The 13796-nt window shown below is 40.8% G+C and overlaps 1 protein-coding gene across 1 annotated transcript in view; it reads left to right on the top strand.

The window, feature by feature from the left end:
- The window catches only part of TMBIM4 (transmembrane BAX inhibitor motif containing 4), a 48604-nt gene extending 38096 nt beyond the window's left edge, over positions 1–10508 (top strand). The window contains exon 7 of the mRNA XM_053716841.1: positions 9001–10508. Coding sequence (XP_053572816.1) covers positions 9001–9207 — 207 coding nt within the window. The 3' untranslated portion in view covers positions 9208–10508. The remainder of the gene's footprint in view (positions 1–9000) is intronic.
- Positions 10509–13796: the final 3288 nt, after the last annotated feature.

The raw sequence follows: 13796 nt of genomic DNA, 5'->3' as shown, positions 1-13796 counted from the left end.
CAGGTTTCAGTCGGACATCACGACTGTAGCTTACATCAACCATCAGGGAGGGACAAGAAGCTCCCTAGCAATGATGGAAGTATCAAAGATAATTCGCTGGGCAGAGTCTCACTCTTGCCACCTGTCAGCAATCCACATCCCGGGAGTGGAGAACTGGGAGGCGGATTTCTTAAGTCGTCAGACTTTTCATCCGGGGGAGTGGGAACTTCATCCGGAGGTCTTTGCCCAAATACTTCGACGTTGGGGCAAACCAGAGATAGATCTCATGGCGTCTCGACAGAACGCCAAGCTTCCTCGTTACGGGTCCAGATCCAGGGATCCGGGAGCGGTTCTGATAGATGCTTTGACAGCACCTTGGACCTTCGGGATGGCTTATGTGTTTCCACCCTTCCCGATGCTTCCTCGATTGATTGCCAGAATCAAACAGGAGAGAGCATCAGTGATTCTAATAGCGCCTGCATGGCCACGCAGGACTTGGTATGCAGATCTAGTGGACATGTCATCCTGTCCACCTTGGTCGCTACCTCTGAAACAGGACCTTCTGATCCAGGGTCCCTTCAAACATCAAAATCTAATTTCTCTGAAGCTGACTGCTTGGAAATTGAACGCTTGATACCTTAATGCAGGCTAGGAAGCCTGTTACCAGAAAGATTTACCATAAGATATGGCACAAATACTTATATTGGTGCGAATCCAAGAGTTACTCATGGAGTAAGGTTAGGATTCCGAGGATATTGTCTTTTCTACAAGAAGGTTTAGAAAAGGGTTTATCCGCTAGTTCCTTAAAGGGACAGATTTCAGCTCTGTCCATTCTTTTACACAAACGTCTGTCAGAAGTTCCGGACGTTCAAGCTTTTTGTCAGGCTTTAGCTAGGATCAAGCCTGTGTTTAAAACTGTTGCTCCACCATGGAGTTTGAACTTAGTTCTTAATGTTTTACAGGGGGTTCCGTTTGAACCCCTTCATTCCATTGATATCAAGTTGTTATCTTGGAAAGTTCTGTTTTTAATGGCGATTTCCTCGGCTCGAAGAGTCTCTGAGTTATCTGCCTTACATTGTGATTCTCCTTATCTGATTTTTCATTCAGACAAGGTAGTTCTGCGTACTAAACCTGGGTTCCTACCTAAGGTGGTCACTAACAGGAATATCAATCAAGAGATTGTGGTTCCATCTTTGTGTCCTAATCCTTCTTCGAAAAAGGAACGTCTGCTACACAATCTAGATGTAGTCCGTGCCCTGAAATTTTATCTACAGGCAACTAAGGATTTTCGACAAACGTCTTCCCTGTTTGTCGTTTATTCTGGTCAGAGGAGAGGTCAAAAAGCTTCGGCTACCTCTCTCTCCTTTTGGCTTCGTAGCATAATACGGTTAGCCTATGAGACTGCTGGACAGCAGCCTCCTGAAAGAATTACAGCACATTCTACTAGAGCTGTGGCTTCCACTTTGGCCTTTTAAGAATGAGGCTTCTGTTGAACAGATTTGCAAGGCTGCAACTTGGTCTTCTCTTCATACTTTTTCCAAATTTTACAAATTTGACACTTTTGCTTCTTCGGAGGCTGTTTTTGGGAGAAAGGTTCTTCAGGCAGTGGTTCCTTCCGTATAAAGAGCCTGCCTGTCCCTCCCGTCATCCGTGTACTTTAGCTTTGGTATTGGTATCCCAGAAGTAATGGATGATCCGTGGACTGGATACACTTAACAAGAGAAAACATAATTTATGCTTACCTGATAAATTTATTTCTCTTGTAGTGTATCCAGTCCACGGCCCGCCCTGTCACTTTAAGGCAGGTAATTTTTCCATTAAACTACAGTCACCACTGCACCCTATGGTTTTCCTTTCTCTGCATGTTTTCGGTCGAATGACTGGTAATGGCAGTTAGGGGAGGAGCTATATAGCAGCTCTGCTGGGTGAATCCTCTTGCACTTCCTGTTGGGGAGGAGTTAATATCCCATAAGTAATGGATGATCCGTGGACTGGATACACTACAAGAGAAATAAATTTATCAGGTAAGCATAAATTATGTTTTTCACTTAGCTTATATTATTCACAGTGGTGTACAGGAATGCACAATTATCCTAACACATTTTTACTTATTCTTTAGAGGAAGGAGTGAGTTGTTTAAAACACATGACTTTATTCTAGTAATTTTGAAACAAACTGGAGTTTGTACCACCAACAATGCCGGTCATAAATTATAAGGTAACATGTAATCAGCAGTGATCAAACAAGTGTGGTCATAAATGAGTGATTAGCAAACTTGTACTATATCAGAATACCCTGCATAATGTGATTTTACCTTTAACAAACCAGTTTCCTATTAAAAGATAATACAATAATAATTGAAAATATTTGGATTATGCAAAGCACTCTATACAGAAAATGTGCGGAAAACTCAACCTCTGGTTTGTGGAAATGTTTCTCTTGTAAGGTGTATCCAGTCCACGGATCATCCATTACTTGTGGGATATTCTCATTCCCAACAGGAAGTTGCAAGAGGACACCCACAGCAGAGCTGTAATATAGCTCCTCCCCTAACTGTCATAGCCAGTCATTCTCTTGCAACTCTCAACAAGCTAGGATGTTGTAGGAGGGAGTGGTTAAATATAGCTAGTTTATTTTCTTCAATCAAAAGATTGTTATTTTTAAATAGTACCGGAGTTGTGCTATTTTATCTCAGGCAGTAAATAGAAGAAGAATCTGCCTGAGGTTTCTTTGATCTCTAAGATCCATTGCTGTTCTCACATATGTCTGAGGGGATTACACAGATGAGGTAAAACTTCAGCGAGAGAATGGCGTGCAGTTTATTCTGCTATCAGGTATGTGCAGTTATAATTTTTTCTAGAGATGGAAAACACTAGAAAATGCTGCTGATACCGGATTAATGTAAGTTAAGCCTGAATACAGTGATTTAATAACGACTGGTATCATGCTTACTCCCAGGGGTAATACCCTTATGATATTACAATATAAAATGTTTGCTGGCATGTTTAATCGTTTGTATATATGCTTTGGTGATAAAACTTTATTGGGGCCTAGTTTTTTCCACATGGCTGGCTTAAATTTAAACTAGATACAGTTTTCCTGAGGCTTTCCACTGTTGTAGTATAAAAGTTACAGTTGGTGCAGTTAAAATTACAAACTGTGACATCCAGCTTCCCTCAAAGGCCCTCTGAATGCTATAGGACATCTCTAAAGGGCCCAAAGGCTTTCCAAAGTCGTTTATTGGGGAAGGTAGGGCCACAGCTTGCTGTGGCAGTTGGTTGTGACTGTTAAAAAACGTCTATTTCGTTTGTTTGTTTTTATCCGTTTTTTGAACTAAGGGGTTAATCATCCATTTGCAAGTGGGTGCAATGCTCTGTTAGCCTATTATACACACTGTAAAAATTTCGTTTGATTTACTGCATTTTTTCACTGTTTTTCAAATTCTGTCAAAATTTGTTTCTCTTAAAGGCACAGTACCGTTTTTTATATTTGCTTGTTAACTTGATTTAAAGTGTTTTCCAAGCTTGCTAGTCTCATTGCTAGTCTGTATAAACATGTCTGACATAGAAGAAACTCCTTGTTTATTATGCTTAAAAGCCATGGTGGAACCCCCTCTTAGAATGTGTACCAAATGTACTGATTTCATTTTATGCAATAAAGATCATTTTCTGTCTTTAAAAAATTTTATCACCAGAGGAATCTGACGAGGGGGAAGTTATGCCGACTAACTTTCCCCACGTGTCAGACCCTTTGACTCCCGCTTAAGGGACTCACGCTCAAATGGCGCCAAGTACATCTAGGGCGCCCATAGCATTTACTTTACAAGACATGGCGGCAGTCATGGATAATACACTGTCAGCGGTATTAGCCAGACTACCTGAACTTAAAGGTAAGCGAGATAGCTCTGGGGTGAGACAAAATGCAGAGCATACTGACGCTTTAAGAACCATGTCTGATACTGCCTCACAATATGCAGAAGCTGAGGAAAGAGAGCTTCAGTCAGTGGGTGATGTTAATGACTCAGGAAAGATACCTGATTCTAATATTTCTACATTTAAATTTAAGCTTGAACACCTCCGCGTGTTGCTTAGGGAGGTTTTAGCTGCTCTGAATGACTGTGATACCATTGCAGTGCCAGAGAAATTGTGTAGACTGGATAAATACTTTGCAGTGCCGGTGTGTACTGATGTTTTTCCAAATACCTAAAAGGTTTACAGAAATTATTAATAAGGAATGGGATAGACCAGGTGTGCCGTTCTCTTCCCCTCCTATTTTTAGAAAAATGTTTCCAATAGATGCCACCACACGGGACTTATGGCAGACAGTCCCTAAGGTGGAGGGAGCAGTTTCTACTCTAGTAAAGCGTACTACTATCCCTGTCGAGGACAGTTGTGCTTTTTTTTTTTTTTTTTTTTTTAGATCCAATGGATAAAAAATTAGAGGTTACCTTAAGAAAATATTTATTCAACAAGGTTTTATCCTACAGCCCCTTGCATGCATTGCCCCTGTCACTGCAGCTGTGGCGTACTGGTTTGAGTCTCTGGAAGAGGCTTTACAGGTAGCGACTCCATTGGATGACATACTTGGCAAACTTAGAGCACTTAAGCTAGCCAATTCTTTTATTCTGATGCCATTGTTCATTTGACTAAACTAACGGCTAAGAATTCTGGTTTTGCTATACAGGCGCGCAGAGCGCTATGGCTTAGATCATGGTCAGCTGACGTGACTTCAAAATCTAAGCTACTTAACATTCCCTTCAAGGGGCAGACCCTATTCGGGCCTGGTTTGAAGGAGATTATTGCTGATATCACTGGAGGAAAAGGTCATGCCCTTCCTCAGGACAGGTCCAAATCTAGGGCCAAACAGTCTAATTTTCGTGCCTTTCGAAACTTCAAGGCAGGTGCGGCATCAACTTCCTCTAATGCTAAACAAGAGGGAACTTTTGCTCAATCCAAGACGGTCTGGAGACCAATCCAGACCTGGAAAAAAAGTAAGCAGGCCAAAAAGCCTGCTGCTGCCTCTAAGACAGCATGAAGGAACGGCCCCCTATCCGGTAACGGATCTAGTAGGGGGCAGACTTTCACTCTTCGCCCAGGCGTGGGCAAGAGATGTTCAGGATCCCTGGGCGTTGGAAATTATATCCCAGGGATATCTCCTGGACTTCAAAGCTTCCCCCCCAAAAGGGAGATTTCACCTTTCACAATTATCTGCAAACCAGATAAAGAGAGAGGCATTTTTACACTGTGTACGAGACCTCCTAGTTATGGGAGTGATCCATCCAGTTCCAAAGGAGGAACAGGGACAGGGTTTTTACTCAAATCTGTCTGTGGTTCCCAAAAAAGAGGGAACCTTCAGACCAATTATGGATCTAAAGATCTTAAACAAATTCCTCAAAGTTCCATCATTCAAGATGGAAACTATTCGTACCATCCTACCAATGATCCAGGAGGGTCAATATATGACTACAGTGGATCTAAAGGATGCTTATTTTCACATTCCGATACACAAAGATCATCATCGGTTTCTCAGGTTTGCCTTTCTAGACAGGCATTACCAGTTTGTAGCTCTTCCCTTTGGATTAGCTACAGCCCCAAGAATCTTTACAAAGGTTCTAGGGTCGCTTCTGGCGGTCCTAAGGCCGCGGGGCATAGCAGTAGCCCCTTATTTAGACGACATCCTGATACAGGCGTCAAACTTGCAAATTGCCAAGTCTCATACGGACGTAGTACTGGCATTTCTGAGGTCGCATGGGTGGAAAGTGAACGAGGAAAAGAGTTCTCTATCCCCACTCACAAGAGTTTCCTTTCTAGGGACTCTGATAGATTCTGTAGAAATGAAAATTTACCTGACTGAGTCCAGGTTATCAAAGCTTCTAAATTCCTGCCGGGTTCTTCATTCCATTCCGCGCCCTTCGATGGCTCAGTATATGGAAGTAATCGGCTTAATGGTAGCGGCAATGGACATAGTGCCGTTTGCACGCTTACATCTCAGACCGCTGCAACTATGCATGCTCAGTCAGTGGAACGGGGATTACACAGATTTGTCCCCTCAACTGAATCTGGACCAAGAGACCAGGGATTCTCTTCTCTGGTAGCTATCTCGGGTCCATCTGTCCAAAGGTATGACCTTTCGCAGGCCAGATTGGACAATTGTAACAACAGATGCCAGCCTTCTAGGTTGGGGTGCAGTCTGGAATTCCCTGAAGGCTCAGGGATCGTGGACTCAGGAGGAGTCTCTCCTTCCAATAAATATTCTGGAACTAAGAGCGATATTCAATACTCTTCAGGCTTGGCCTCAGTTAGCAACTCTGAGGTACATCAGATTTCAGTCGGACAACATCACGACTGTAGCTTACATCAACCATCAAGGGGGAACAAGAAGTTCCCTAGCGATGTTAGAAGTTTCAAAAATAATTCGCTGGGCAGAGATTCACTCTTGCCACCTATCAGCTATCCATATCCCAGGTGTAGAGAACTGGGAGGCGGATTTTCTAAGTCGTCAGACTTTTCATCCGGGAGAGTGGGATCTCCATCCGGAGGTTTTTGCACAACTGATTCATCGTTGGGGCAAACCAGAACTGGATCTCATGGCATCTCGCCAGAACGCCAAGCTCCAGGGATCCCAAGGCGACACTGATAGATGCTCTAGCAGAACCCTGGTCTTTCAACCTGGCTTATGTGTTTCCACCGTTTCCTCTGCTCCCTCGACTGATTGCCAAGATCAAGCAGGAGAGAGCATCAGTGATTCTGATAGCACCTGCGTGGCCACGCAGGACCTGGTATGCAGATCTAGTAGACATGTCATCCTTTCCACCATGGTCTCTGCCTCTGAGACAGGACCTTCTACTTCAGGGTCCTTTCAACCATCCAAATCTAATTTCTCTGAGGCTGACTGCCTGGAGATTGAACGCTTGATTTATCAAAGCGTGGCTTCTCCGAGTCAGTTATTGATACCTTAATACAGGCACGAAAGCCTGTCACCAGGAAAATTTAACATAGGATATGGCGTAAATATCTTTATTGGTGTGAATCCAAGGGTTACTCATGGAGTAAGGTCAGGATTCCCAGGATATTATCTTTTCTCCAAGAAGGTTTGGAAAAAGGATTGTCAGCTAGTTCCTTAAAGGGACAGATTTCTGCTCTGTCTATTCTTTTGCACAAGCGTCTGGCAGATGTTCCAGACGTTCAGGCATTTTGTCAGGCTTTAGTTAGAATCAAGCCTGTGTTTAAACCTGTTGCTCCACCATGGAGCTTAAATTTGGTTCTTAAGGTTCTTCAAGGAGTTACGTTTGAACCTCTTCATTCCATAGATATCAAACTTTTATCTTGGAAAGTTCTGTTTTTTGGTAGCTATTTCCTCGGCTCGTAGAGTCTCTGAGCTATCTGCGTTATAATGTGATTCTCCTTATCTGATTTTTCATACGGATAAGGTAGTCCTGCGTACCAAACCTGGGTTCTTACCTAAGGTGGTATCTAACAAGAATATCAATCAAGAGATTGTTGTTCCATCCTTGTGTCCTAATCCTTCTTCGAAGAAGGAACGTCTATTACACAATCTGGACGTGGTCCGTGCTTTAAAGTTTTACTTACAAGCTACTAAAGATTTTCGTCAAACATCTGCTTTGTTTGTTGTCTACTCTGGACAGAGGAGAGGTCAAAAGGCTTCGGCAACCTCTTTCTTTTTGGCTAAGAAGCATAATCCGCTTAGCCTATGAGACTGCTGGACAGCAGCCTCCTGAAAGGATTACAGCTCATTCCACTAGAGCTGTGGCTTTCCACTTGGGCCTTTAAAAATGAGGCTTCTGTTGAACAGATTTGCAAGGCGGCGACTTGGTCTTCGCTTCATACTTTTTTAAAATTTTACAAATTTGATACTTTTGCTTCTTTGGAGGCTATATTTGGGAGAGAGGTTTTACAGGCAGTGGTTCCTTCCATTTAAGTACCTGCCTTGTCCCTCCCTTCATCCGTGTACTTTAGCTTTGGTATTGGTATCCCACAAGTAATGGATGATCCGTGGACTGGATACACCTTACAAGAGAAAACACAATTTATGCTTACCTGATAAATTTATTTCTCTTGTGGTGTATCCAGTCCACGGCCCGCCCTGTCATTTTAAGGCAGGTAATTTTTAAATTTAAACTACAGTAACCACTGCACCCTATGGTTCCTCCTTTCTCGGCTTGTTTTCGGTCGAATGACTGGCTATGACAGTTAGGGGAGGAGCTATATTACAGCTCTGCTGTGGGTGTCCTCTTGCAACTTCCTGTAGGGAATGAGAATATCCCACAAGTAATGGATGATCTGTGGACTGGATACACCACAAGAAAAATAAATTTATCAGGTAAGCATAAATTGTGTTTTTTTTTATACTGTGTATCATGCATTTTCAAATGTCAGGGAAAATTTTGTAGCATATAAAAAAATTTGAATAATTTGTAAAACTATATTTAAGTTTCACAAAATGTAGCTATACAAAGTAAAATGCTTTACTCTGATAAGGAAAATACTGTCATCTATTTCTAGAAACTTTAGAATGAGATATGCAGTCATAAGAAATATATCATATTACCCAAATAATGATAAACAAAGAAAATAAGGCATTTACATTATTTTTCAGCAATGTCTGGTACGAGGAAGTTATGTGTAGGGTGTGGCGTAATGTATCAGTGACGGGAAGACAATATATAATTAGTCTGTGAGATGCTGCAGGACTTGGAGTCCGCTTAACCCCATGTTAGCTGGGTGTAATTCAGCAATCTTGTGCTGTCGGACATTCTCTTGATTCTTCCAGTCATTGTCCTTCGTTATCCCACTGTATTTTTTGTACCCAATTTTGTGGAGAAATCTCATATGTAAATGTTAAGTCCACCTTTGATGTGTTACAGTGATTATATGATAAATATAACAATAAATGTGATTATATACATCATAATAAAGATATATGTTCCTATTTATCTACTCTTGAATCACAATTAAACATGTATGTGAGTGTAATATTTGTCTTTATTTTTTATTTTTACAGCTATTCTTATACAGTGAGACTCTAGACTTGGTGATTGCTGCTGCAGGAGCCCTGCTTTTTTGTGGGTTCATTATCTATGACACACATGTGCTGATGCACAAGCTGTCTCCAGAAGAGTATATTCTTGCTGCAATCAATTTGTACCTGGATATCATTAATCTCTTTCTGCACCTGCTTCGTTTACTGGAAGCTTTAAACAAAAAATAATTCAGCGCATTCCTTTCCACGGATATGGTGCAATAAAACAGGCGCTTTTCTTTCTTCTTCTGAATGTGTGGTTTCAAAATTATAGTTTTTATTCATGATTAATTTGTTGCATTGCATGTAGCGAAGGTGTTTTTCAAAAAAGATACTTGTAAAAATATGCACATTCCTGCTGAAAACTGCAAAACATAAGGGGAAAATGCATTGGAAAAATGCTTGAACTGCTCAAAAATGACAAAATATAAGGTTTTGACTGGTGCCATGATGTTTCATCTCAGGAAACAGTTACATATCTCATTTTAAAAAATAATTGCAAACCTAATATTTTAAGGTCATTTTTATTCCTAACCTGTTTTGTAAATAAACTAAAAATACGTTTGTCCAGCATGTATAGCGCTAATAAGATACTTAAAAGATATGGTTTGTTTGTTATATGAATAACTGCAAAAGTGCTATAATATGGAGCAGGATAAGTTGCCACTTATTTACGGGTCTTTAGACGTATTCTAAATACATAAAAAAATAGTAGGTGACACTTTATGTTGGATTAGAAGTAATGGATTAAAGGGACATGAAACCCACATGTTTTATTATTTCATGATTCAGATAGAGCATGTGATTTTAAACAACTTAAAAATTGACTTCTATTATCTAATTTGTTTTGTACTTTTTGTTATCCTTTGTAAAGGATACCTAGGTAGGCTCAGAAGCTGCTGATTGGTGGCTGCACATACATGCTTCATGTTATTGGCTCACATGTGAGTAGTAATGCACTGCTGCTGCTTCAACAAAGGATACCAACAGAATGAAGCAAATTACCGACCAGAACTAAAATTAGAAAGTTGTTTAAAATTGTATTTTCTTTCTGAATCATGATAGGAAAAAAATGGGTTTATGTCCCATTAAAGCAAATTCCACATTCCTTTATGTATGTTTTTTTTTTTTTATGTTGCTACAAATATTGTCTATTTTTATTATAACCAAATACTACTGAACTGGTATTCTGTGTGATGTATGATTACTTTTTATTAATATTTTTATTTTACACAAACAAAAATTTGACAACCGAGCAAGTTTGAGTAGATACAATGTAGACATAATTTATAGTACATTTACCATAAAGGTATTGCTCAAATGACAGCATTTATTATTGACAAATGCCAAATTTTCTAAAATCTTAAGGAATCCTGTTTTGCCAAGTAAATTGGTGGTGTTCTGCATTGGAAATCAAGCTAGTTTACACAATATAATTACAATATTTTGAGTCACTGTAAAACAAATTAATAAAAAAATGTTTTATTTTATTCCTCTGTGTGTTTTTCTGCTCTCAAAATAATTATCATACAAGCTATTGGCATAGACTAGACGCCTGTACTAACTAGATTCTATATCTTACTGTTAGGATGTAGTAGCCTTATAATGGTTTACAAAGGTTCAGAAAACTGTATTTTTAACAACTAATATTCTGTTACCAAAGTACATAGATAATACATTGCGTTTGTAAATATAGTAAAATTCATATTTATTACCATACTTGAAGAAACCGCTTCATGCCGCTATCTCTCATTAGCTGGCAGCCAGTCACTGAAATGGCTCAAAGCAACTGACCAATCAGATGGATTATTGAAATTAGCACGTTAATATGCTAATCTGCAATGCGCGATCCCAGTTGCATGCGTACTCTGACTAAACCATACATGGATGTCTCTGTAGTGTGAAGCCTATAAGAAAGTATGTGTGCTTGCATGTTTTGACAGAGCAAGTCTGCAAGTTCTAATAGCACATAACATTTCATGCTGCGGGTAATGATCACGTGACTACAGTTATGACAGAAACACTCCTCCTACTGACAGCCTAGCAATAGAAATGAATTGTGGGATTTAGTAAGGTGATGCGCGCTCCCGAGGGCTATATATATAGAGACATCCGTGAATGGCTTTGCATAATTAGGTAAACTGAGGGAGTGCAAAATAGGACATTTTTAAATTTTGAGTTTTAGTTTAAAAAAAATAATTACATATAATTAGGAAACATCATTTCTTCTATAAGGTACGATGAGTCCACGGATTCATCCTTTACTTGTGGGATATTATCCTCCTGCTAACAGGAAGTGGCAAAGAGCACCACAGCAGAGCTGTCTATATAGCTCCTCCCTTAGCTCCACCCCCCAGTCATTCTCTTTGCCTACTCTAAGTACTAGGAAGGGTAAAGTGAAAGAGGTGATAAAATATTAGTTTTTAATTTCTTCAAGGAAGAGTTTTTTGTTTTAAATGGTACCGGTGTGTACTATTTACTCTCAGGCAGCACATGGATGAAGACTTCTGCCTGGAAGATGATGATCTTAGCATTTGTAACTAAGATCCAGTGCTGTTCCCACAGAGGCTGAGGAGTACAGGAAACTTCAGTGTGAGGAACGTTTTCATGCTATATAGCAGTGAGGTATGTTCAGTCATTTTTTTCTGGAGAGACTGTATTTCAGAAAGGCTGACAGTATCCCCATGAGGGTAAGGGTAAGCAGTAATCCTAAGAGCTATAGAAAGGCATTACTAAGCTTGCATAAGGGGCTAATTAAAAAAATGGTTGACACTGAGTTTTGAATGTTTGTGGGCAAACGTTTTCTGAACTGGGAGTGCTGTTAACGTTTTTTGGGCAACATTATTGAGGGTACACTTGGCTTATTTTTTGGATCTCAGAACCCACATAGCTAGTTTAAAACCGCTCTGGTGCGGTTCTTTGAGGCTGTAGAGACATTGAGTGAGATGGGCGGGGCCTATTTTCGCGCCTCAGATGCGCAGTTTTCACGCAGCAAGCTCCAACTCCTGAGGGCCCTTGTGGATGTTTTGGGTCAAATCGAAGCTTTAACCCCATATTTACAATCCCTGAGGGCAGGTAGACGCCACAGCAGTGCTGGGGGTGTTTTTTCCGGATTTAGGCCTTAATTCAATCCGGTTTGCACAATAAAGGGTTAAATGTTAAATTTTCTTGTGGGGAAAACTTAACTACACATATTGAGTCTGCAGTTTTGCAGAACGTGTGTGCTTTTTTTCTCTTAAAGGCGCAGTACCATTTTTTAAGAGTTGTTTTTTTTCACTAATAGTGTTTTCATGCTTGTTTGTAGTCATTACTAGCCTGTTCAACATGTCTGACATTGAGGAAAGTCATTGTTCAATTGTTTAGAAGCCATTGTGGAACCCCCACTTAGAATGTGTCCCTCATGCACTGAAAGGTCAATAAATTGCAAAGAACCTATTTTAGCTACTAAAAGTATGTTGCAGGATGATTCTCAGTCAGAAGGGAATCAGGTTATGCCATCTGCTTCTCCCCAAGTGTCACAACCATTAACGCCCGCACAAGCGACGCCAAGTACTTCTAGTGTGTCTAATTCTTTCACCCTGCAAGATATGGCCGCAGTTATGAATACTACCCTCACAGGGGTTTTATCTAAGCTGCCTGGGTTGCAGGGGAAGCGCAGTAGGTCTGGTGTGAGAACAAATGCTGAGCCCTCTGATCCTTTATTAGCCATATCCGATGTACCCTCACAATGTTCTAGTTGGGGTGAGGGATTTGCTGTCTGAGGGAGAGATTTCTGATTCAGGAAAGATGTTCCCTCAGACAGACTCAGATATGACGGCTTTTAAATTTAAACTAGAACACCTCCACTTATTGCTCAGGGAGTTTTTAGCGACTCTGGATGATTGTGACCCTATTGTAGTTCCAGAGAAATTGTGTAAAATGGACAGATTTCTAGAGGTTCCTGCTTACACTGATGTTTTTCCGGTCCCTAAGAGGATTTCGGACATTGTTACTAAGGAGTGGGATAGACCAGGTATTCCGTTCGCTCCCCCTCCTACTTTTAAGAAAATGTTTCCCATATCGGACACCATGCGGGACTCGTGGCAGACGGTCCCTAAGGTGGAGGGAGCTATTTCTACCCTGGATAAGCGTACAACTATACCTATTGAGGACAGTTGTGCTTTCAAAGATCCTATGGATAAAAAATTAGAGGGTCTTCTAAAGAAAATATTTGTTCATCAGGGTTTTCTTCTCCAACCTATAGCGTGCATTTTTCCCGTAACTACTGCAGCTGCTTTTTGGTTCGAGGCTCTTCAGGTTGAGACCCCATTAGATGATAGTCTGGATAGAATTAGGGCTCTCAAGCTAGCTAATTCTTTCATTACAGATGCCGCTTTTCAACTGGCTAAATTAGCGGCAAAGAATTAGGGTTTTGCCATTCTAGCGCGTAGAGCGTTATGGCTTAAGTCCTGGTCTGCTGATGTGTTGTCAAAATCTAAGCTTTTAGCCATCCCTTTCAAGGGTAAGACCCTATTCGGGCCTGAACTGAAAGAGATCATTTCAGACATCACTGGAGGGAAAGGCCATGCCCTTCCTCAGGATAAGACAAATAAGATGAGAACCAAACAAAATAATTTTCATTCCTTTCGAAACTTCAAAGGTGGTCCCTCTACCTCTTCCCCTGCTGCAAGGCAAGAGGGGAATTTTGCTCAATCCAAGTCAGTCTGGAGACCTAACCAGACTTGGAACAAAGGTAAACAGGCCAAGAAGCCCGCTGCTGCCACCAAGACAGCATGAAG

Source organism: Bombina bombina, chromosome 6 (genome assembly GCF_027579735.1).
Source record: "Bombina bombina isolate aBomBom1 chromosome 6, aBomBom1.pri, whole genome shotgun sequence".
Classification (NCBI taxonomy): Eukaryota; Metazoa; Chordata; class Amphibia; order Anura; family Bombinatoridae; genus Bombina; species Bombina bombina.
This window is presented reverse-complemented; position numbering and strand designations above follow the sequence as displayed.